Below are 23753 nucleotides of genomic sequence, written 5' to 3' on the forward strand. Positions count from 1 at the left end.
TCCGTAATTCCATTCCGACCTCTATAACAAATCTAGCCTATCGACCGGAAAATGTCGAAATCTCAATTTCACCAATTCAAGCCTACACCTTCCACGGACTTCCAAAATGCATTCCGATCACGCTCTTAAGTCCCAAATCACCTAACAGAGCTAACCAAATCATAAAAATTCTGATCCAAGATCATATACAAAAAAGTCAAATCTTGGTCAAACCTTTCAAATTTCAAGCTTCAACTGAGAACTGTTTTCTTCCAAATTCATTCTGATTACCCTAAAAACCAAAACCAACGATTTACATAAGTCATAATACAACACACGGGGCAAGTCATGCCCGAGAATTGGCGAGGCAAGTGCAAAAGCTCAACATGCCCGGTCGAGTCGTTACAATATGGTCACGACCCCGGTTCGCCCTCCGTGAACCATCGTGACGACACCTAGTCTCTACGACTAAGTAAGCCTAATTGCGGAAGAAAAACCAAAATTTGCGGAAGTAAACAATTTAAAACAAAAATAAAGCAGTAACAGTGTTTAAATGTGCTGCTCGGCATAGACCATGTTTAGCTCTCAATACCAAACATAAATTCAAGACCCGAAAACCCATGAATCACAAACTAAGATCAATACTACATAGCTCTAACTCTGGAATGTCTAATAAAAACAGGAAGGTACAGAAGGGCTAAATACTAAAAGAAGGAATAGAAAGGGACTTCTCAGTCTACGAACGCGGTAGATGTACCTCGAAGTCTCTAGAGTGGTCGCCTCCCTCAAAGATAGTAGACCTGATCAGTGGTACCTGGATCTGCACATAAAAAACATGTGCAAAAGAGGCATGAGTACACCACAGCGGTACTTAGTAAGTGCTAAGCCTAACCTCGGTTGGGTAGTGACGAGGAAGGTTAGGGCCCTACTGAGGTTGAATAAAATATAAAGATCAACAGTATAGGACATAACAATATAAATAAGTACATCAGTACAATAACACAGGATGAACATAATAGCAACAACTATATAGGGTAAGGTAAACATGGAAAGGAAATACAGCCCAACACCAAGAGTAACAATCGGGGATCTCCCAGGAAACCGTCCTGTAGTCCCATTTTTACATATCCAGTGAATCTCTCGGGATACCGTCCCGTAGTCCATCATATATATATGTCCGAAGGATCTCCTGGGATACTGTCCCGTAGTCAAACTCATAGTGCGCAGGGATCTACCAGAAATCCCGTTCCATAGTCCTAAATGTAAATACCCAGTACTGGGTGAATCTACCGGGTGCATTCCCGTAGTTCCATAAAACTGTGCAGGGGGATCTACCGGGAATCTAACCCCCATTCCCTTAGTAAATATGCAGGGGAATCTATCGGGAATCTAACCCGTAGTCCCAAAGTAAACAGACAAGTGGGAACTACCAGAATCCCACATTCGTAGTCCCAAAATAAAAACACAGCAGTAGGAGGAAGATATACAGAAATAGCAAAATTTCATATTAATGCAATAAGTGATTCTAGCCTAGCATGCTGCACAAAATTCAAGTAAGGCAGTTTGAATCAAATAAGGCAAATTAAGTCACTTAAACATGCTTTCCTAAGCTAACAACATGCTTAATAGTGCAAGAAATAGAAACATGAAAGGAAACATACTAGTAATTACTTAAGAAAATCTAATTTCCAACAATTAGCACAAGTGCACACTCGTCACCTCACGTACAAGGAATTTCAATTACCAAATATGCAAATCCTAAGGGGAAGGTCCCCCACACAAGGTTAGGCAAGACACTTACCTCGAACCGGCTCAAAATCAACCCAACACCACGTCTTTGCCACGAGTACTCGACTCCAAATGGCCCAAATCTATTCAATTAAATTGCATAATGTAAATAACACTTCAGGTAACTAATTCTACAATTAACTTCTAAGCTAATACAAAAATGCCCCTTGGGCCCACATCTTGGAATCGAGTGAAATTTATATTTTCAGAAACCTCGCACTCTCATGTGTCCATACATAACAATAACACTAAAATCGGAGTCCAAATGACCCCTTAAATCCTCATTTAAAGGACTCTTAAATCCAAGCCTTAATTAACCATTTTTCCCAAATTTCCCACCACTAATTAGGTGTTTAATCACATAAGATCGAGTTGTAAAGTCAAGGATGTTACCTCCAAGTGATTCTCCTTTGTTTTCCTCAAAAATCTCTCTCAAAAGCTTCAAACCCGGATGGAAATGGTGAAAGAATTTCTCAAATTCGTGTAGGCAACTATTTATATGCTCTGCCTAGATGTGGTCCCGCTTCTGCGGAAACCACGTCGCATCTGCGGCTATCATTAAATGCCCAGAAACCGTATCTGTGATTACATTTTCGCAGATGCGACACCGCTTCTACGGTGTCCCTTCCGCATCTGCGGAACCTGAAGGAAAAGCCAAAATCCGCTTCTGCGGTCCCTTAGTCGCCGCATATGCAAAAATACCGGAAGCAGCAAAAATACAGCAGCTGCAACCATTTCTCAAACTACCCGTCAACCACCCGAAATCACCCTGAGGCCCCCGGGACCTCAACCAAAAGCACCAACATCACCTAATACCTCATTCAAACTTGTAACAATCCTTACAACACTTCAAACAATATCAAAACAACCAAAACACATCCGATTCAAGCCTAAGTTCCTAAAATCTTCCGAATTCCGCTTTCGATAAAAAACCCAACCAAAACACATCCGAATGACCTAAAATTTTGCACACACATCCTAATTGGCATAAAGGAACTACTGAAACTCTCTGAATTCCATTTCGACCCTCGAATTAAAATCTCACTATCGAACCAGAAACTTCCAAAATTCAACTTTCGGCATTTCAAACCTAAATTAGCTACGGACCTCCAAAACACAATCGGAACATGCTCCTAACCCCAAAATCACTCAATGGAGCTAGCAGAACCATTAGATTTCCATTCCACGGCCGTCTTCACACTGTTCCGACTATGGTCAACTTTCTAACACTTAATCGCTCATTTAGGGATTAAGTATCCCAAAACTCTCTGAAACTCAAAGCCGAACATCCCGGCAAATAAAAATAGCAGAATTAAACTTGGGGAAAGAAATTAATAGGGGATCAGTGCATAAATTCTTAAGACAAACGGCCGGGTCGTCACATCCTCCTATACTTAAACATTAGTTCGTCCTCGAACAAGCATAGAGACATACCTGAAGTAGTGAAAAAATGAGGGTAACAGCTGCGTATATCCTGCTCGGTCTCCTAGGTCGCCTCCTCGACCGACTGGCCCCGCTATTGAATCTTCACTGATGCAATGTTCTTTGACCTCAGGTTTTTGACCTGTTTGTCCAATATTGATGTTGGCTCCTCAACATAAGATAGATCCTTGTCCAGCTGGACTGAACTGAAATCCAACACGTGCGACGGATCGCCGTGATACCTCCGGAGCATCAAAACATGAAATACCGGATAAACCCCTGCCAAGCTGGGAGGTAAGACAAGCTCATAAGCAACCTCCCCAACATACCTCAATATCTCAAAAGGGCCAATAAACCTCGGACTCAACTTCTCTTTCATCCCAAATCTCATAACGCCCTTCATAGGCGATACCCAAAGCAGAACCCGCTCTCCAACCATATAGAAAACATCACGAACCTTCCGGTCCGCGTAACTATTCTGTATGGACTGGGCTGTGCGGAGTCTATCCTGAATCACCTTAACCTTCTCCAAAGCATCGTGAACCAGGTCTGTGCCCAACAATCTGGCCTTACCCGGCTCAAACCAACCCACCAGAGATCTGCACCACCTACCATATAAAGCCTCATTCGTTGCCATCTGAATGCTGGACTGATAGCTGTTGTTGTAAGCAAACTCTGCTAATGGAAAAAATTGATCCCAAGACCCTCTAAAATCACACATGCACAGAGCATATCCTCAAGAATCTAAATAGTGCGCTCGAACTATCTGTCTGTCTGAGGATGAAATGTTGTACTCAACTCCACCCAAGTACCTAAATCATGCTGAACGGCTCTCCAGAACCGTGATGTGAACTGGGTACCTCTATCTGAAATGATGGAAATTGGAATACCATACATACGGACAATCTCCCGAATATAGATCCACGCCAGCAGCTCTGAGGAATAAGCAAGAATAAAGTGAGGGGACTTGGTCAGCCGATCCACAATCACCCAAACAACATCAAACTTCCTCAACGTCTGTGGGAGCCCAACTACAAAGTCCATGGTGATCTTCTCCCACTTCTACTCTGGAATCTCTATCTGCTGAAGCAACCCACCCGGTCTCTGGTACTCATACTTAACCTGCTGACAGTTGAGACACCAAGCTATGAATCCAACTATATCTTTCTTCATCCGCCTCCACCAATAGTGTTATCTCAAATACTGATACATCTTCGCGGCACCCGGATGAATAGAATACCGCGAGCTATGGGCCTCCTCTAGAATCAACTCTCGAAGCCCATCGACATTGGGTACACAAATCCGACCCTGCATCCCCAATATCCCATCATCACCAATAGTCACATCCCTAGCATCACCGTGCTAAACCTTGTCCTTGAGGATAAGAAAATGAGGGTCATCATACTACCGCTCCTTGATACGATCAAATAAGGAAGACCGAGAAACCACGCAAGCTAGAACCCGATTGGGCTCCGAAAGATCTAATCTCACAAAATGGCTGGCTAAGGCCTGAATATCCATCGCTATAGGCCTCTTTGATACTGGTAAATAAGCCAAACTCTCCAAACTCTCTGCCCGATGACTCAAAGCATCGGCCACCACATTGGCCTTGCCCGGGTGATACAAAATAGTGATATCATAGTCCTTTAGCAACTCCAACCACCTCCTCTGGCGCAAATTTAGATCCTTTTGCTTGAACAAGTGTTGCAAGCTCCGATGGTCAGTGTAAATCTCATAGGGAACCCCATATAAATAATGGCACCAAATCTTCAGGGCATGAACAATGGAAGCTAACACAAGGTTGTGAACATGGTAGTTTTTCTCATGTATATTCAACTGTCTGGACGCGTAGGCAATCACCCTACTGTCCTGAATCAACACCGCTCTTAGGACAACCCTCGAGGCATCACAATAGACCGTATAAGACCCTGAATCTGTAGGCAGTATCAAAATTGAGGTTGTGGTCAAAGCTGTCTTGAGCTTCTGAAAGCTTGCCTCACACTCCTCTGTCCACTAAAATGGAGCACCCTTCTGGGTCAACCTAGTCATAGGGGTCGCAATCGATGAAAACCCCTCCACAAAAAAACAGTAGTAACCCGTCAAACCAAGGAAACTGCGAATCTTTGTAGTTGAGGATGGTCTGGGCCAACTCTTCACGGCCTCTATCTTCTTCAGATCTACCTGAATACCCTCACTCGATACCATGTGGCCTAGGAATGCCACTGAATCCAACCAAAACTCACATTTCGAGAATTTAGCATATAACTTCTTCTCTCTCAGAGTCTGAAGCACAGTCCTCAGGTGCTTCTCATAATCTTCCCGACTCCGAGAATACAACAGAATATCATCAATCAAGACAATGACAAACGAGTCAAGATACGACCGAAATACACTATGCATCAAATGCATAAAGGCTGTTGGGGCATTGGTCAGCCCAAATGACATAACAAGGAACTCGTAATGGCCATACCGAGTCCTGAAAGTAGTCTTCGGGATATATGGCTCCCGAATCTTCAACTGATGGTACCCTGAGTGGAAGTCAATCTTAGAAAACACTTGTGTGCCCTGAATCTAGTCAAACAGATCATCAATACGAGGCAAAGGATAACGGTTCTTCACTGTAACCTTGTTCAACTGGTAATAATCAATACATATACGCATAGAACCATCCTTTTTCTTCACAAACAAGACAGGAGCACCCCAAGGTGATACACTGGGCCGAATAAAACCCTTATCAAGAAATTCTTGTAATTGATCCTTCAACTCCTTCAACTAAGGAGGAGCCATACGATACGGATTGATAGAAATGGGTGGAGTGCCCGGCAATAGATCAATGCCAAAATCAATATCTCTATCAGGTGGCATGCTTGGAAGGTCACCTGGAAATACATCGAGAAAATCTCGTACAACTGGAACGGAATCAACTGAAGGGGTATCAATACTGACATCTCTCACATAATCTAAATACGCGTCACACTCCTTCTCAGCCATATGTTGAGCTTTAAGAAAAGAAATAATTCTACTGGGAGTGTGATCTAAAGTACCCCTCCACTCAACACGCGGTACACCTGGCATAGCCAGCGTCACAATTTTGGCGTGATAATCAAGAATAGCATGATAGGGTGACAACCAGTCCATGCCCAAGATAATATCGAAGTCAACCATACTGTGTAACAATAAATTGGCTCTGGTTTCAAAACCACTAAGAGCAACCAAACACGATCGATAAATGCGGTCCACAACGAGAGAATCACCCACAGGAGTAGAAACATAAATAGAGGAACTCAAATAATCCCGAGGTACACCCAAATGCGGAGCAAAATAAGAAGACACATAAGAGTAAGTAGAGCCTGGATCGAATAGAAATGATGAATCTTTGTGGCAAACCAATATAATACATGTGATGACAGAATCAGAGGCAACAGCCTCGGTACGGGAAGGAAGGGCATAGTATCTGGCCTGACCTCCCCCTCTAGGGCGACCTCTACCTTCCCGACCTCCACTTCTAGCTGGCTGAGTAGGTGGGTAGCAATTGGAGCTGTAACCATAGCCTGAGAACTCTGCGAAGCACGCTGTGGTTGATAAGTCTGTGGAGGTGTACCTCTCTCAAGTCTGGGGCAATGCCTCACCATATGGTGTGTGTCACCATACTCAAAACAAGCTCTGGGAGGATGTGGTGGTTGTAACTGGCTAGGGCCAGGTCTACTGGACTAACCCTTGTAAGCACCCCGTGCATGAGGCGCGCTAGATACCGGTGGTGCATAATAAGGCTCTTGAGGCTTAGGAGGAGCTAGAGCACTATTGGCTGCTAGAAGATCTGAATGAATAGGGCAACTCATATAACCCCTACAATGATGACCTGCAGTTGGGGTACGGGCACCCGAATAATGGCCCGACTCTCGAGACCCCTTGGCCTCCCTCTCCTCTCTCTCCCTAGCATGCATACCTCAATCCTCCTAGTGATTCTCACCACCTGCTGATAAGAAATATCCATATTCAACTCGTGAGCCATGCTAGACCTGATGTTGGGAATAAGGCCCTCAATAAATCGGCGAACTCTCTCGCGAACAGTAGAAACCAAGGTTGGTACATGCCTAGCCAAACTGGTGTAATAGACAGCATACTCTGAAATAGTCATAGCATCCTGGCGCAAATGCTCAAACTCTGCGCTACATGCGTCCCTAAGGCTTTGAGGAACATACTCCCTCAGGAACAAATCTGGAAACTGAGTCCAAGTCAGTCAAGCAGCTTCATCTGGACTGTCTACCTCATAGGTGTGCCACCACTCATAGGCGGATCCTTAAAGCTGGAAGGTAGTGAAAGAAACCCCGCTCGATACTGAGATACCCATGGTACGGAGAATGTGATAACACTCATCAAGAAATCCCAGAGCATCCTCCGATGCTAGACTACTAAATACAGGAGGCTTGTACTTCTTGAACCTCTCAAGCCTTAACTACTCATCCTCGGAAGTAGTTGCCCTGTCCTCGAGCTGAGCTGGCACTGCAAGTGGTACAGGAATAATCTCAGGGACCTGCTCAACATGCACTCGCAACTCAGGAGTGTGGGCGACGGGAGTCTGTGCTCCTCCCCTGGCCTGAGACGTAGCTGCAGCAAGGGGAAGCAACCCTGCCTGAGCTAGAGTGGTGTACATGCTCATGAATGTGCCAAAGTCTCCTGAAGAGCTGGAGTGGTAGTAGCAGTAGGTGTGTCAGGTGCCTAGACTCAGGCTAGATCCACTGGTGGTACCTTAGCGACAGATCACACAGGTGCTCTAGCTGCACCACGTGTGCGTCCTCGGCCTCTACCCCAGCCCCGGCCTCTGAGGCTGCAGTAGGGAGCGCGGGTACCAGATCATCTCGAGTAGCACGTGTCCTCACCATCTGTGAGAGAATAGAAGATAGAAGTTTAGAATGGTGATGCCAAAATATCGCACGACAAGGAATAAAATGAAGTGAAATTTTTCCTAACGGTTACATAACCTCTCGTAGATAAGTACAGACGTCTCCATACCGATCAGCGAGACTCTAATAAACCGGCTTGTGATCCATGACTCCTATGAACCTAGAGCTCTGATACCAACTTTTCACGACCCAGGTTCGCCCTCCATGAACCATCGTGATGACACCTAGTCTCTACGACTAGGTAAGCCTAATTGCGGAAGAAAAACCAAAATTTGCGGAAGTAAACAATTTAAAACAGAAATAAAGCAGTAACCGTGTTTAAATGTGCTGCTCGACATACACCATGTTTAATTCTCAATACCAAACATAAATCCAAGACCTGGAAACCCATGAATCACAAGCTAAGATCAATACTACATAACTCTAACTCCGGAATATCTAATAAGAACAGGAAGGTACAAAAGGGCTCAATACTAAAAGCAAGAATAGAAAGGGACTTCTCGATCTGCGGACATGGTAGATGTACCTCGAAGTCTCTAGAGCAGTCGCCTCCCTCAAGGATAGTAGACCTTATCAGCGGTACCTGGATCTACATGTGAAAACATGCGCAGAAGAGGCATAAGTACACCACAGCGATACTCAGTAAGTGCCAAGCCTATCCTCGATTGGGTAGTGACGAGGAAAGTCAGGGCCCTACTGAGGTTGAATAAAATATAAAGATCAACAGTATAGGACGAAACAGTATAAATAAGTACAACAGTACAATAACATAGGATGAACAAAACAACAACAACTATACAAGACAAGGTAAACATGGAAAGGAAATACAACTCAGCACCAAGAGTAACAATCGGGAATCTCCCAGGATACCGTCTTGTAGTCCCATCTTTACATATCTAGTGAATTTCCCGAGATATCATCCCGTAGTCCATTGTGAGCACGTGATTTTTTCCCTATATGAATTACTCCCACAAATTCAAAATAAAATAAATTTTCCCATTATTTGCAATTTCGTAGATTTTTGTAGCATTTTTTGTTAATTGTTTGCATTTGTCTACGCATGTTAACTTTGTTTAATTAATGAAAAATACAAAAATATGTTGCATTTGCATTTAGGATTTAATTTCATATTTTAGGATTAATTAACAAATTAGTTATTTTATAAAAATGGAAAAAATCACAAAAAATAACCTATTTTGCACCTTTTTAATTTTAGTTTTGTTTTGGGTAGTTTTTCCTTTAATTCGGTGTTTAATTACTTGTGATAATTATTATTTATAATTAATTAGTTTTTTTAGGTTAATTTGGTTTTGTGATTTAACTTAGGATTTAATTTTTAATTTTGATAAAAAAGGAATTAAAAAGAATTAATTTGAAAAGAAGAAAAGAAAAGGAAATGTAGAAGAAGTCTTTTTGGGCCTTCTTAATTTTAATCCTACAAACCCAAAACCCGCCCCAGTCCAAGACCAAACCCGCCCTTAACCCGGTCCTTCCCCCCCCCCCCCCCCCAACAGTCCAAATGACACCGTTTTAATTATTTTGATATGGACCGTTGATCTCAGTTGATCAGACGATCTAGAACTGACTCAATTTTGGTATTTAAATGTCGGAAAGACCCACTTCCTCTCTCATCGTCTCTCTCAATTCACCCCTCTCCGAGACCACCACCAAACCCTAGCGCCGCCTTGATATCCCACCGTCTTAGGCTGTTGGCGCCGGTCCCAAATCACCCCAAAACAACACTAGAGAACCCCCATGGCTCCTACTTCCCTAATCCACCACTATTTTCCCTCGGATCTGCCCAAAGCCCTTCAAATCTTAAATCTAAAGGCGGAACCCTAAATCTCCAAAGATGCAAATCAGCCAGTGGATAAAGATTTGAGTTCTAATTGGACTTTAGTCGCGTGTTTTCGTCGAGAACACGCGATTAAGGTTTATTTCGATCCAAAATCAGATTCTTCAAAAGGGTTGTTCAAGGATTTTTTGTTCACCTGGTTTAGACAGGTATTTTTTTTAATAAATCCACTAGGCATAGCCTAGGGTTGGTTTTTATTAATATATAAAAGGAAAAACAAAGTATCATGAAAAATTAAAATATGCACGAAATAAATTTTGTAAACTACATAATACCTATTATCAAAGTTGAGTATATTACTCAAAGTTGATATCACACTTTGTATAACTAAAAGTCATGCATTAGTATATGCCTTTCTCCTTCGCATTTGCTTCTATCCAGTTGCAATCACTCGACTGCCTTCTAGGAAGCTGGACGCTTGCGTATACTCTTCTGTTCCAACTCGTATACTTGTTGTTGTTGCGCCAAATACATTGGTCTTTGTTTAATGGCTGGCCATTATTTAATTATTGGCTTTGTCGAATACAGAGCTGGTCACGCTCTACCATTTCTCGTTTTGAGCCTTTTTGGTTCATGCTCAAGTATCAATTTTAGCCAGCATGCATTGAGAGCATGCGTGCCTCCCTTTTGGTATTTTAATCCCAACAAATCATGTCCCAACTGTTTTTGGTTGATGCAGATGCCACCCTCCATTCTTGTATCAAGCTTTTCCACGCTCTATCATATCTCGTTTTGCACCAAAGTAGTTCATGTCCCGCATGCATTAGGTTCCAGCACGCCTTTCCGAGTGAAAGCATGCGTCCTTCCCTGTTGTTATTTACTCCCAAGAAATCACGTCCCAGATGCTTTTGTTGTAGCAGCTGCCACCCTCCATGCGTTTATCAACATTTTCTGAGACAGCCAAACGCACGCGTGTGCTTTGTTGTTCCGTTCCTGCATTCCTTTTGACTCGATTGTGCTACCCAGACCAGGAGACAAGCTTCACGCTTTCCATATTAAGCCATGTCCGCACATGACAGTGATTCTCGAAATCACTATATCCCTCAATGCTTAGTTTAAAACAATTATGGTCCTGCATTTCGTGCAGAATCCCTAGGCTGTTTGTGGACACTCCCAATAGTTTGTTATTTGTAAATGTGCAAACCTTCACGTTCCCATCTTGTTCACTGAAATGATTTTGTTCTTTATCATCGGTTATTTCGTAAAATTGCAGCTTTGAGTTCCATAAGCATTGAATGGCACCCGCGCTTGATAAATATACTTCTCTTTTTGGGTTTGAAAATATTGGCCGATTAAGTTGACATTCCTCCTGCTCTTCCTTTTCTCTTTGCTTCTTATCTCATGTCCACCTTCACCCTTAGCGTTGGACATTGCATCTTATCTTCATTAACTAACCTCCTTCCTTGTACATCTAGATGCAAGAAATGTTGGCATTCTATTTCTCCATGATCTAAAGCATAACTAGCCAAATGATCTGCCAGCTTGTTGCCCTCCCTATGAATATGAGTAACTGTGAAATTGCCCCCATTGATTAGTTGCATCATTTCCTCTACCTGCTCATATATAATCCATGGTGGTTTCTAGATCCCATCCATTATCTTTTTTAATAACATTGAGTCAGTTTGTAGCCATACATGAGAGTATTGTTGACATCTGAAGAACCTTAGTACTTCTACCATGGCCTTTGCTTCAGCTACTGTGTTTGTTGTCTCCTCAATCTCCCTCCCTACTGCCTTGGATATGTCACCATTTTCATTTCTTATACAAAATCCTATTGAGCTCCTGCCTGGATTTCCCCTCGATGCACCATCCGTATTAACTTTTAGCCATCCTGCACTTGGAAATTCCCACATGACTTTGGTAACCTTAAGTTTGGGAGTGAAATTTTCCATCATATCTAAAAGATCTTGCCATTGGTGAGGTACCATGTCCATCCCAGGCTTTCTCACTTTCACCAATGCCTGGAGATTTGATGAAACTTGATAAATCACCCTGCTAGTTGTCACAGCATCACCATACTTCATACTATTTCTTCTTTTCCAGAGTTCCCATACTACACATGATGGGAGTGCTTGCATTACTGGTTTGAGCCTTAAGCACACATTTGCAGTCCAACATTTTGTGATTGTTTGGTGCAATGTAAGTCCCTCCACATCTATTCCTACCCTCGATAAAAAGTATTTCCAAGTTGTCTTTGCAGTTTCTGATCTAAAAACAAGTGATGAAGAGATTCCTCGTCAGGCTGTACACAACACCAACATTTTGATGGCATGCACTAGCCTACCCTTTTCAAGAAATCATCTAGAGATAACTTTGCTTTCCATACTTTCCACATGAAAAATGCTATTTTAAAAGGCAGTCCCTTTACCCAAATCATCGTATAAGTTATTCTTGGTTCGTCTCTTCTTCTCGTATAATCCCATGCTGACTTAACACTGAAATATCCTCTTGTTTCCAGCATCCAACAAGGCATGTCAAGAGCCTGCTGAGGTAAAGGTGGTTTGATTTTCTCCAGAATGTGTACTGCTAAGTCTTCAGGAAGCATTTCAAATAGTCTGTCCACATCCCACTCACCATCTAAGGTAACATCATGTACATTTTGTACTGTTTCATCAATGCCAAAGTCCTGAAGAACCAAAAAATATAGTGCACCAAGACCTGTCCAGTTTTCAAACCAAAAAAGTGAGGATCCCCTTTTTGTTTGCCAAAAGATTTGATGTTCAATCAGATCTCTGCATTCCAACATTTTTCTCCAAATGCGAGACCCCCTTTTCCATGGAACAACTACTGAATTCATTTTCTTACAGTATTTCTGACATACGAAAGAGCTCCATAAGCTTGGTTTTGTTCTGAAATTCCACCACAACTTGCTGAATAATGCCTTTGCTACATCGTGCAGTAACCTGAAACCAATTCCTCCTTCCTCCACTGGCATGCATAAAGTATTCCATAAAGCCCAATGCCTACTAGTTCCTCCTACAGAGTTGCTCCAGAAAAACTAAGCAAACAATTTGTGCAACCTATTTATCACATAATTTGGAGGGTTTACAGCTGATAGTAGATGCATAGGCATGCTTTGCAGTACATGGGATATGAGAACTGCCCTGCCCCTACTGATAATAACTTGCTCTGCCATGATTGCAGTTTGTCCATTACCTTAGTAATTAGGGGCTGATAGTATTCCAGCTTTCTTCTTGCATAAAATATAGGGCATCCTAGATATATGATAGGAAAATCATTCCTATGAATGCCTGTGATCCTTTCCACCTTGCTGACCAATTCCATGTCTGTTAAATGATGCAGGTACACAGCTGATTTGGTCTTGTTAATAAGCTGCCCAGATGCATCTTCATATGCATTCAGCACTTGCATAATCAAGGGATGTTTCATCTGAGGATGAGAAAATAATCATGTCATCTACATACGCCAAATGATTGATCTTTGGACTCCACTTTGGCATCCCAAATCCACAAAAATAAAGGTTAGTATGTAGTGCATTGAGACCCCTAGATAATGCTTCTGCTTCCAATATAAAAAGAGTTGGGGATACAGGATCACCTTGTTTTACTCCCCTTGAGGACTTAAAGAACCCATGGGCTTGACCATTGATTAGAATAGAATACCAATTGTTTGAAACTAATCCAAAGACAATCCCTATTAACCTTTCTGTGAATCCCATCTTTCTCAGTACCTTTGTTTGGAATAGCCAAGATAATCTATCGTAAGCTTTGGTCATATCTAGCTTCAGGATGACATTAGGTCCAGCCTTAGTTCTAAGCCTAATGTCAGTCACTATTTCCTGAGTTAGAATGATGTTTTCTACTATATTCCTGCCCTTAACAAAACCTAACTGTTCCTCTGATATCAGACTTGGGAGATATTTTACTAGCCTTTCATGTACGACCCTTGATATAACCTTATTTGAAAAATTACTGAGGCTTATTGGTCTTAGATTAGAAAAAATGGTAACTTCTTTTTTCTTTGGTAGCAGAACTAGGTTGTGTGTGTCACACACTTGGGTAGATCATGACCATTGAAAAACACCCTCACCATGTCGTACAGGTCATACCCTATTATATCCCAACAAAAATGATAGAATTTGTCTGTCATACCATCTGGCCCCCAGCACTATCACCATTTAGTCCGAGTACTGCCACTTTAACCTCCTCTTTTGTTGGCTGCTTAATCAATTCTGCATTTTGCTCATTGTTAATCATATTAGGAACATGCTCTAGAATATCAAATGATGAAGGAGTAACTGCTTCTGTGAACTGTTCCTCATAGAATTTGATAGCCTCTTCTGCAATTTCTTGTTCTTCTTCAATCCATGTTCCTCCACTATTTTGAATTCTGTTAAGCTGAAGTCTCTTCCTCCTACCTCTCACCTGTGCGTGGAAGAACTTAGTGTTCCTATCCCCTTCCTTGAACCAAGTCATGCCTGCCTTTTGTTGCCAATATTTCTCCTCTAGTGCAAGACATTTGATAAATTCTGCCTGAACCTTTTGTAACCTTTCCCTGTTCATCCCTGTAGGATTTGCTTCAAATGCTGCTTCATGCTACCTCCTCCATGCTTGCTATCTTTTGGAAAATATCTCCAAATGTAGCCTTACTCCACAGTGAAAGGGCCTTCTTTAATTTTTTAACTTGTGATTAAAAAGAATATAAGGATTTGCACTGAAATCAGCTGTCCAATTCTCTTTCACCACATCTTTAAAAGTTGCATGTTCCACCCAGAAATTTAAGAACTTAAAAGGCTTTTTAATTGGTGGAGTCTCAATATCACACTTCAGATACATTGGACTATGATCGGAACCAGTCTTTGACAAATGTTGCACCTCTATTCCTGGAAATGTTTGTTGGAACTGAAGATTGGCCAAGCATCTATCTAGCCTTTTGAATATACAGTCTTCCTCTGCTCTTCCATTCCACCATGTAAATATGCTACCTTTAAATCCAAGGTCAAAGAGATTGCAAGTGTTGACGCAGTGTCGAAAATCATCAATTTCATTCAATGACACAGGTAACCCACCAAACTTCTCTTCTTCGTCCCATATTACATTGAAATCTCCTCCTACAAGCCATGGTGCATCCATATCCCTTGCCTTTGCATATAATGATTCCCATAGTTCTATCATATCAATTGCATCACACTTAGCATATATCAATGTTATGACAAACTCCACATGCGATTCAGTATGAAACAATAGCAGTGTTAATTGTTGCACCATATTATACATAACAGTTACCTCAAATACCTTATCTATGAAAGCCTAGATCTTGTTTGAAATATTTACAAATGCTTGTGCAAGTCCTATCTTGTTTCTGTACCTTTCCATTTTTTTTGCTTGTTGCTTTGGCTCCATTAATCCAACAAATTCATAGTGATTTTTCATATGCATTTTTGTCACCCTTTCAAAGGCCTGCTGTGTGTTGACTGACCTTATATTCCAAATGAGAGCATTCATCACTTATTGTTTGATTTATTTAGCGTTCTCCTTGTGTGCACCCCAGGTTTTGGAACTGCAAAATTATCTTTTTGTTGCTTCTTCTTACCTTTTGCTGCTGATTTTGCCTTTTCCACTTGCGTAGGTGATAAGTCACCTTGCCTTGCAGCATTCATAAGGTGTTGGGTAGTTGATTCTTGATCCATGTCGTATCCTGATCTACCAGGTTCTTCTCCTTCTTCATTGTCTTCCTTCCCTCATGATGTACCTCCAAATGCATTTGTTTTAGGGACCAGGGCCTTCTCTTCTCCTCGTTTTAACAGCTGCAATTGGTTTTTCTCCCATGTAACAGTAACAGTTACTATTTTTGTTTTTTGTTTTGGCTGTTTCTCCTTCTCTGTTGTGTTGTGTCCTTGTGGGTTTTCTTGTGATTTTTGATCTTTATCTTCTTCTGTTCCTCCAGAATCATTTACCTCTGGTCCTCCTCCTTCATAGTTTCTAATTTCTGTGATTTCTGCTATCTGATAATTATTTTTGTGCTCAACTGATCCTCCCATTATTAAAAAATTACCAGTTGTATTGTCGTCATTGACATTGGGCTCTCCATTTACACTTTGCTCATCTTCTTCTTTGTCCTTTTCATTTGGTTCCTCATCAACTTGTGCTCCTAGTGGTACTTCATTCTCCTCTGAATCGTATTCCCTTTGTGCATCCCATAGCCTGCCTCCATATCCTTGCACTATGTTTTTAATTGTAGACGATTTTGACCCTTCTACTTGAGACTTTGGAGTTTTATTAAGTTCCTTGTTCACTAATGTATCTTGTGGTGGTATTTGCTGGCATGATGTATTGATCTTCACTATTCCATCTCCTTTTTTATCCTTAAAACTTCTTTCTACCCATTGTGCAGTATCATTGACTAGACCATTAGTCGAACCAATCCCCGATGAGTTAAAATGAAACGCTTGTGCTGCTGGATTTAGGTTTCCCTCATTATTGACCATATGTTTTGGGTTTTGCTTTGTAGATGCTTGGTTACGAACTGCTGGACTGTTTGTTGTTGCATTAGCTGCCACCATTGTCAATTGATTAACAGGTTCTCCTCTTCATCCATTCCTTATAATATTGCAAACTTGTTAGCTACTTGAACATGATCATTATCTTCATTGTCTACTGCCACCAATTCCTTACCACTGTTGATTTGTGCTTCTGCTTGTCTATCTACAGTGCTTGTGCCCACCTTGTTCTTATTGTTTTCAAACTTCTTATCTGGTGCCATCTCCATTCCATTATTATTGAGACTAATATTTTGATTTATTAAATTTCTAACTCTGTTGTCCTTCACTTCCTTCCATTGCTCTTTTGTTGTAAGATTCACATTACCCACGACCTTTCCACTAGATAGAATCATTATAGGCTGTAGATTCCCTCTGTCCTGCTTCTTAGTTGTATCTGCTTGGTTAGCATTCTCCTTCTCCACATATAGTTTAGGGTGTATCCTCCAGCATTCAAATTGATCATGCCCTTGAAGTTTACAATGTCTGCAATATTTAGGTAGCATGTCATATTGAATTCTCACCCATTCAGTTCTTGTTGTTCCTTTAGCTTCAATGAATATGTCAATCCTCACCTTTTTAGGCAAATCTGCAAGTAGATCAACTAGTACCTTCACCCTAGCACAACTAGGTCTAGTTTTATTAATTGTTGCCATGTCTAGATGCATGGGTTTACCTACTGCCGTAGCTAGAGAAAATAGACATTCTTTCACAAAAAATGTTGGCAATAAACCTGGGAATGAAATCCAAGCCATTGCCTTGGGTGTTTCTTCATCTGCTTTAAACTTTGAGTCGTAAATCAAAGGCCTAAGCTGATATTGATATCCATCCTTGTCCTTTATGTAATGAGTTTTTGATGAGAAATGAAGATAATCCTGCCTTAACGTCATTCTAATCAAAATGTGCCTATCCTTTAGAAATCCAATGTTACACTCACCTTTAATACCGCATTGAATTGGTATTAACTTACGCAATTGTTGAATTTCTGGGCTGCCATAAGAACATTTACCAACTATTGCATATTGTAATCCCTCGATGATATCCATCCTTTCTACTTCTGCTTCTGTGAACTGAATAACATGCTCTCCATTCAATATTGTAGGTGGACGAATGGGAATTGGCTTAACTTCCTGTTGCTCAATCATTGCAGCATTTAAAGTGCAAGGTCTCAGAATTTTGGAGTAATCCATAGGTTGTTTGTTGTTATTTATGCTCCCTGATGTTTGTGCAATGTTTGGAGGAGGTTGGGAAGGCAGCACAACCACAAAAGGTGGCTGGCCACCTGCCTGTGTGTCCATTATAGTTGTAAATATTTAGCAGATTAATTACATGAAAAAGGTGCAGCAGTTTTGCACGAAAATGATGCTACTGTAATTCGAATTAGCTTCACGTTACTTACTGCTTATGATTATGAATCCAATTTCACAGTTCAAATTGTTAAAAATAGTAAATTCGATTTAAAATGAAGCTTAGAATTCAAACCAATCTTAGAAGAGAAGAGAACACCTTCACTTATCAACAACAAAGCAGTTGTGTTGAAAAGTAGCGCTGGAAATAGCTGAATAGCTGAAATTGAATGTCTGCTACAGTAACTCACGAAAATGAAATTAAGATCTCCAAAATTTGACTATAGATCTGAAGTTGAAACTTAATGGGAATTATTCGTAAGGAAATTATGCATCTTTTGACACCAAGTATGTTTAGATCCACCACCGGATGCCGAAGTTATGACCGGAAAATGATGACGAAAATACTATTCCTTCTCTTCCTAGAGGGAAGGCAGAGGGCTGTGTATTTTTCGGACAGGTATTTTCAGTATTCCCTTCTCTTCATTTTCTTTTCTATATCCTCTTCTATTTTTCTTTTTTTTTTCCTCTGTTTCCTCAAAATCGCTTCTGCATGTGTTTCTTTAATCCAGGCTCATCATTAATTAGTATTTTTCTTTAATTTTGTTTGGGTTCATTAGTTTAGTTTGTTTGATTTAAATTTAGTCTTGGGCCATAGAGGGCATTTGGTTCAGAAATCCGTTTGAGTCTGAATTTTTTCTTACTATTATTTGTTCTGCATTTTAGTTCCTTCTGTTGGATTTCTGAATTGGAATTGGGTCCAAAGGGAAGGAATTAACCCAGGTTTTTGAATTGAAATATTGGGTCAATTTGACCCATGCCCGTTTGGTTTCTCTGGTTAATTAACAGGGGTTCAAGGGGTATTTTGGGTAATTATCTTAGGGAATCTGGGTGTAACAGCCTTAGGAAGCTTCTAGGAAGAGGGGTTTGGGACTATTCTGAAATCTAAAATTTACATCAGGGGTGCCTAAGCTAAAATGAAAATGTCAAAAGGATTAGGGTGCAAAACTAGTTGCATTTCTGCAGCCTTAAAAGTTTGCCTATAAAGGCACCTTTGCTTGACATTCAAGTCAGAAATGAGGAGATAAAAACCTGAAAAACTGAAACGGCTAAAGAATTGTTAAAAAATTCTGAGTAAATTGGAAATTTCTGATCCTTTCATTAATTAGAATTCCTTGAAAAACTTCTGAAAATCAAAAATTCTTATTCTGTGATTGAAATGGATTAAATTTGGGTTTTTAAAAATTCTGGTTTAAGTTTTGTTGTTTGGTTCACTGTTCCATTGATTTTTCTGAGTGGATTTCACTATTTTATTGGGTGAATCTGGGCTGATTCTTGCTATTGCTTACTGTCGATCCTTCACTTCTTTTGGTTTTGTCCTTGTTCATCATCAGATATGCACCGACTCTTGAAGTAGCATATGAGGTGCAAATGTGAAAGTCATGTAATCAAATTTAAGAGATGATAAATGCTAGCTTTTGTTGTCAAATAACTACTCGAGTCCATATTTTGTCCATGTGTTATCTATTCTAGTTGCATTATGTATGCTTTGTTCATGTTGTTAATGTTGTATTTCACTTTAAGGGTTGCATTTGGGGTCTGCTTGAATACTGTTTGGGCTTAAGAATGGTCTCAAGTCTATGATGATATGTATAAGTAGAGAATTACTATTTCTTTAGTCTGAGTTGGTCAAGCTCTGTTGAACCTTGGATATGTGTTTCTTAGTCGCATATGTATGCTTATCAGACTAGTCTCCATATGTTTCTCTTTAGTCAAATCTGATATACCATGTTTTTCCTTCCATTAGTTCTTCGTATGTCAGGTTACTCTTTCATGGTTTGCATAACAACTTAGTCATCCTTAGATTAGCTTAACTCTTTACTTCTTGTTGTTTTCTTGCTTAAAAATATTGATTTTGTTCAGATGTGGGGAGGGGGTTGAGTAAAATTTGGGTTCGTGTATTTAATAGTCTCATAAAGTTCTGTTAGTTACTGAAATGAGGGTTGATCAAGTGTGGCATCTCGAGTAATTACCGTTAATTCAACCGGCTAGAGGATTAATTTGAACGAGATAATTCCAATACCCGGACGCCCTTTTGTGATAAGTTGTAGGGACTTGATCTCGAGTCTTATTGTGGCCTGTTGTCATTTTAGAAGATTTGTTCTGCCTTGAGTTCGGTTTTCTGAATCCAAACTGGAACGAAAGGGAGGGGCTTGCATTCACAACCTTTGGGCCTTGTGATTCAAGCCCATCTGTTCTCTCTTCAATTTCAAAATGGGTCCGTCGTAAGGATTTGGGCTTGTTTTAGTTTTGGATTTCCTATCAACTGAATGTTTGTGAAGGGTATCCTGGAAATTTGAACGAGTTGGTTTGAGACACTCACTCGAAGTAAGAATTCGATACCCTTGGTGTTAAGTTAATCAATTTTCTTTAAACGGGTTTGAGGTGAGCCACGTTAAATAGGACATAGTTATGGCCCTAAAAGGTTTACCTTTGAATTCCTTTTTTTTTAATTTGGAATTGAGGTGCGGCGTGCCAAACAAAATGATAATTGCATGGCCCTCATTTAATTAATCTTGTTTGATCCTTGCGTGCCACCTAGTGGAATTTCCATGGCCCTCGCAAACTTGAAAATGTATAGTTGCTTTAGGCGCACTATTTAATAATTTACCTTCCTAAACTCAGGTGCGCATTTATGTGACCCAAATCCAAATCTCGACAATGTTATATAAAATGTGTTGCAGACTGCGGGTGCATTTATGTGACATGGTTCAAGACATATTTTAAATGACGTTGCAATCTTCCTAAAAATGATTAAGAGCGGTTAATAAGTTAAAATTGAACTATAGGCTAAAACATGTATTTAAATTAGATAATAGGCCAACTATAACAGTCGAGCGACCATGCTAGAACCACGGAACTCGGGAATGCCGAACACTTTCTCCCAGGTTAACAGAATTCCTTCCCAGATTTTTGTGTTCGTGGACTGTAAAACAATGTCAATCTTTTCCTCGATTCAGGATTTGAACCGGTGACTTGGGACACCATAAATTATCTCAAGTGGCGACTCTAAATCATTAAATAAATAAATCCCATTTCGATTGTCACTTTAAGTTGGAAAAAACTCCTTTATACACCCTTCCGGGGGTGTAGGTAAAAAAGAGGTGTGACAGCTCTGGCGACTCTGCTGGGGAACGAACCCAGAATCTCTGGTTCAGGGTTCAGAATTTGATCTTAGATGAATTGTTATATTTGGCTTTATTTATTATCTGAATTTATTACATGTTTGGGCCTAATGTGCTAAATGTTGCTTTTACCGCTTTGATATTATCTGAATTGTATATAAACTGCTACGAAACCCCTCTCTTCTCTCTCCCGAGGAGTGCACGCTGCTCGTGACTTCTTTCTGTTAGTGTCATAACTCAAATAGAATGAGGTTCGGACAAGTTGCAAAGCCGGATGATCTTTTGGTTACTGGTACGCAGCCCCCCTCGGCTCGAGTTGTCTTCTCGGGTAAGCCAGGTCTAGAACAATACACCTAGGGTTTAAACCTAGAATAACTCAGCCTCATGTCGGATCCCTAGTAGGAACGCTTATCTGCATCATGTGCATTTGACTTTGGAGACTCAACACAGGGGTTGGGTCTATCTAGGAAAAGTGTACCCAAAATGAAAAAGACCATCCTGATGCATCCTACTTGCTACTTGTGCATTCATTTGCTTCGGATTTGCATGTTGACCGGCTTATAGGGGAAAGGTTGAGAGAAGGAAAGTCAATGTGAGGGCTAAGAGAGAAATTTTTTGTTTTGTTTTGAAAAAAAAAAGAAAAAAATTGGTTTTTGTTTTGTTAAAATTGCCCGAACTACGCCAGTTTGATTCTCACTGGATGTGGGATACGTAGGCAACCCCTATCGGGTCCAACTTCCTTTTTGCAAAAATAACTCAAAAGGCACCAAAATTTTATTACTTTGTTAGAAATAAGTAAGGTGAAGTCATTCTTGTCGAAAATAGCCAAATGTTCCCAAAAGGACGTCGGAAGGCTGTTTTTGCAAGAACAGCCACCTTTGGTCTTTTTTGGCATTTTGGCCGGTTAGCAAGCACAGCCTTAAAATCTTCTCCCCGGAAGTGCTGAAAGGTCGTATTTGCAAAGCCGTGTTTTATTTTGAAATAAAAAATTTGAAAAAAAGAGAGAAAAATAGTGTTAACTTTGTTTTTGAGTCAAATAAGTCTTGATTTTGCTTAATCGCCCTAATAAATGTGCACAATGAGCACGAGTCAAAGTTTGCCAATAACAGTCATGAACAAGATCCCTTTGGAGTTGCATATGTGGTGGGAAGATCTGGGTAAATCAAAGCAAGATAAGGTGAATCTACACTTGGGAGGACTCACCGGGTTGTTGAGATCAGGCCTAGAGGAGACATCATAAAGGCATTGGTTACGTTTTGGGACCCATCTCACAACGTCTTGCAGTTCTCGAATTTTGAACTCACACCCACTTTAGAAGAGATAGCAGGTTATATCGGAAGTACTGAAGGTCTGAGGCATAAGTATCTGATCGCTCCAAGAACTGTTAACTCTCACAAATTCATGGATTTGCTAAATATAAGCAAGGGAATCTCGTACTCTGAGTTGGCGGACGATTTTTCCACTCTACGTTTCATATACCAGAGGTATGGGTATGTAGGAGGATTCAACAACCCGGAAAGCGGGGTTTGTAGCAAAGGGAACCGAGCAAAATAGGATGAGCATAGGCGTTTCGCCTTCATGGTAGCTTTCTTAGGCCTTGTGATGTTCCCCCGGAAAGATGGGAATATCGATTTGCGGGTGGCTGGAGTCGTCAAAGTCTTTATTACCAACACCAAGAGCACCCTTGCCCCTATGATAGTGTCTGAGATATACCGAGCTCTCACATCTTGTAAAGTTGGGGAAGATTTCTTCGAGGGATGCAATTTGCTACTATAGATGTGGATGATCGAACACCTGTGTCACCGCCCTCAGTATATGAGTTATGGTTCCACAGAGAAAAGCTGCATTGAAGAGTTTGACACAAGGATTTTAGGGTTCAAGATGCCAGAAAGGTTTGGAGAATGGGTATCCCGCCTTCGCTCCATCACTGCAGGGCAAAAAGAATGGACACTAGGTTGGCTTCCTGTTGAAGAAATTGTGTATATGCACGCCACCAGTCCTTACTTCTTCCTAATGGGTCTTCGAGGCATTCAGCCTTACACTCTATACCGGGTGATGAGACAGTTGGGAAGGTGCCAGGTGACGCGCCCAGATGAAGATCTTAGTGTTTATGCGGTCGAGGTTAGCTCCGACGGCCAATTTATAAAGAAACAGTTTGTTCTATTTGGAACGAGTGCCAGTTTTTTACGGCGAACACTCGAGTGCGTGACCTATCTAGAGGCGAGGTCTCACCCGCCTACCTTGCCTGGTACAGAAAGAAGAACACTACAAGGGCAGAACCGGAAAGACCATCCAAAAAGCCTCACATTCAGGAATTCATTGAGGCGTCACAAGAATAGTGGGCTTGGTTGGCCAAGGAGAATGAGTACAGGGCCACAATAGGAAAGCTGGAAAAGCAATTCAGGGATCTCTCATTCGAGAACGGTTTGCAAGTTGCGGCGGATGAGGGTGAAAAGAAAAAGCTAGCCAAAGAAAATGAGGCCCTTCGAGCCCAGATTCAAGAAATAAAAATAGCAGCTGAAAATCCTGCCAGAAGCGCAAAGGATGAAAAGATTATAAAGAACCTTAAGCAGAAGGTGGCTGAGTATGGTTTTGATTTGAACAAAGCAGAGGGTGAGCTAGCCAGGGCTCGAATAAAATTGGCCAAGAATGTGTAAGAACGAGCGCGCCTGGTTAAATAGTTAAAAGAGAAATATGACAATGAGGTTGCAGGGTTGAAGAAAAGGGTCATCACCGTTGAGAACAAAAAGATCAAGCAGGTGAAAGACTTTAAGG

At 41.0% G+C, this 23753-nt stretch overlaps 2 protein-coding genes across 2 annotated transcripts; both read right to left on the bottom strand.

The window, feature by feature from the left end:
- Positions 1-12223: 12223 nt before the first annotated feature.
- Positions 12224-14471, bottom strand: LOC138881954 (uncharacterized). The gene is made up of 3 exons (XM_070162259.1): positions 14061-14471; positions 13105-13338; positions 12224-12946 (listed from the first exon to the last, which is right to left on the bottom strand). The coding sequence occupies exons 1-3, from the start codon at positions 14469-14471 to the stop codon at positions 12224-12226; spliced, it is 1368 nt and encodes a 455-aa protein (XP_070018360.1).
- A 108-nt stretch (positions 14472-14579) lies between these two features.
- On the bottom strand, positions 14580-15176 carry LOC138881955 (uncharacterized). Its single transcript, XM_070162260.1, has one exon. It carries the CDS (start codon positions 15174-15176, stop codon positions 14580-14582), a length of 597 nt encoding a protein of 198 aa, XP_070018361.1.
- Positions 15177-23753: the final 8577 nt, after the last annotated feature.

Source organism: Nicotiana sylvestris, chromosome 11 (genome assembly GCF_000393655.2).
Source record: "Nicotiana sylvestris chromosome 11, ASM39365v2, whole genome shotgun sequence".
Lineage (NCBI taxonomy): Eukaryota > Viridiplantae > Streptophyta > Magnoliopsida > Solanales > Solanaceae > Nicotiana > Nicotiana sylvestris.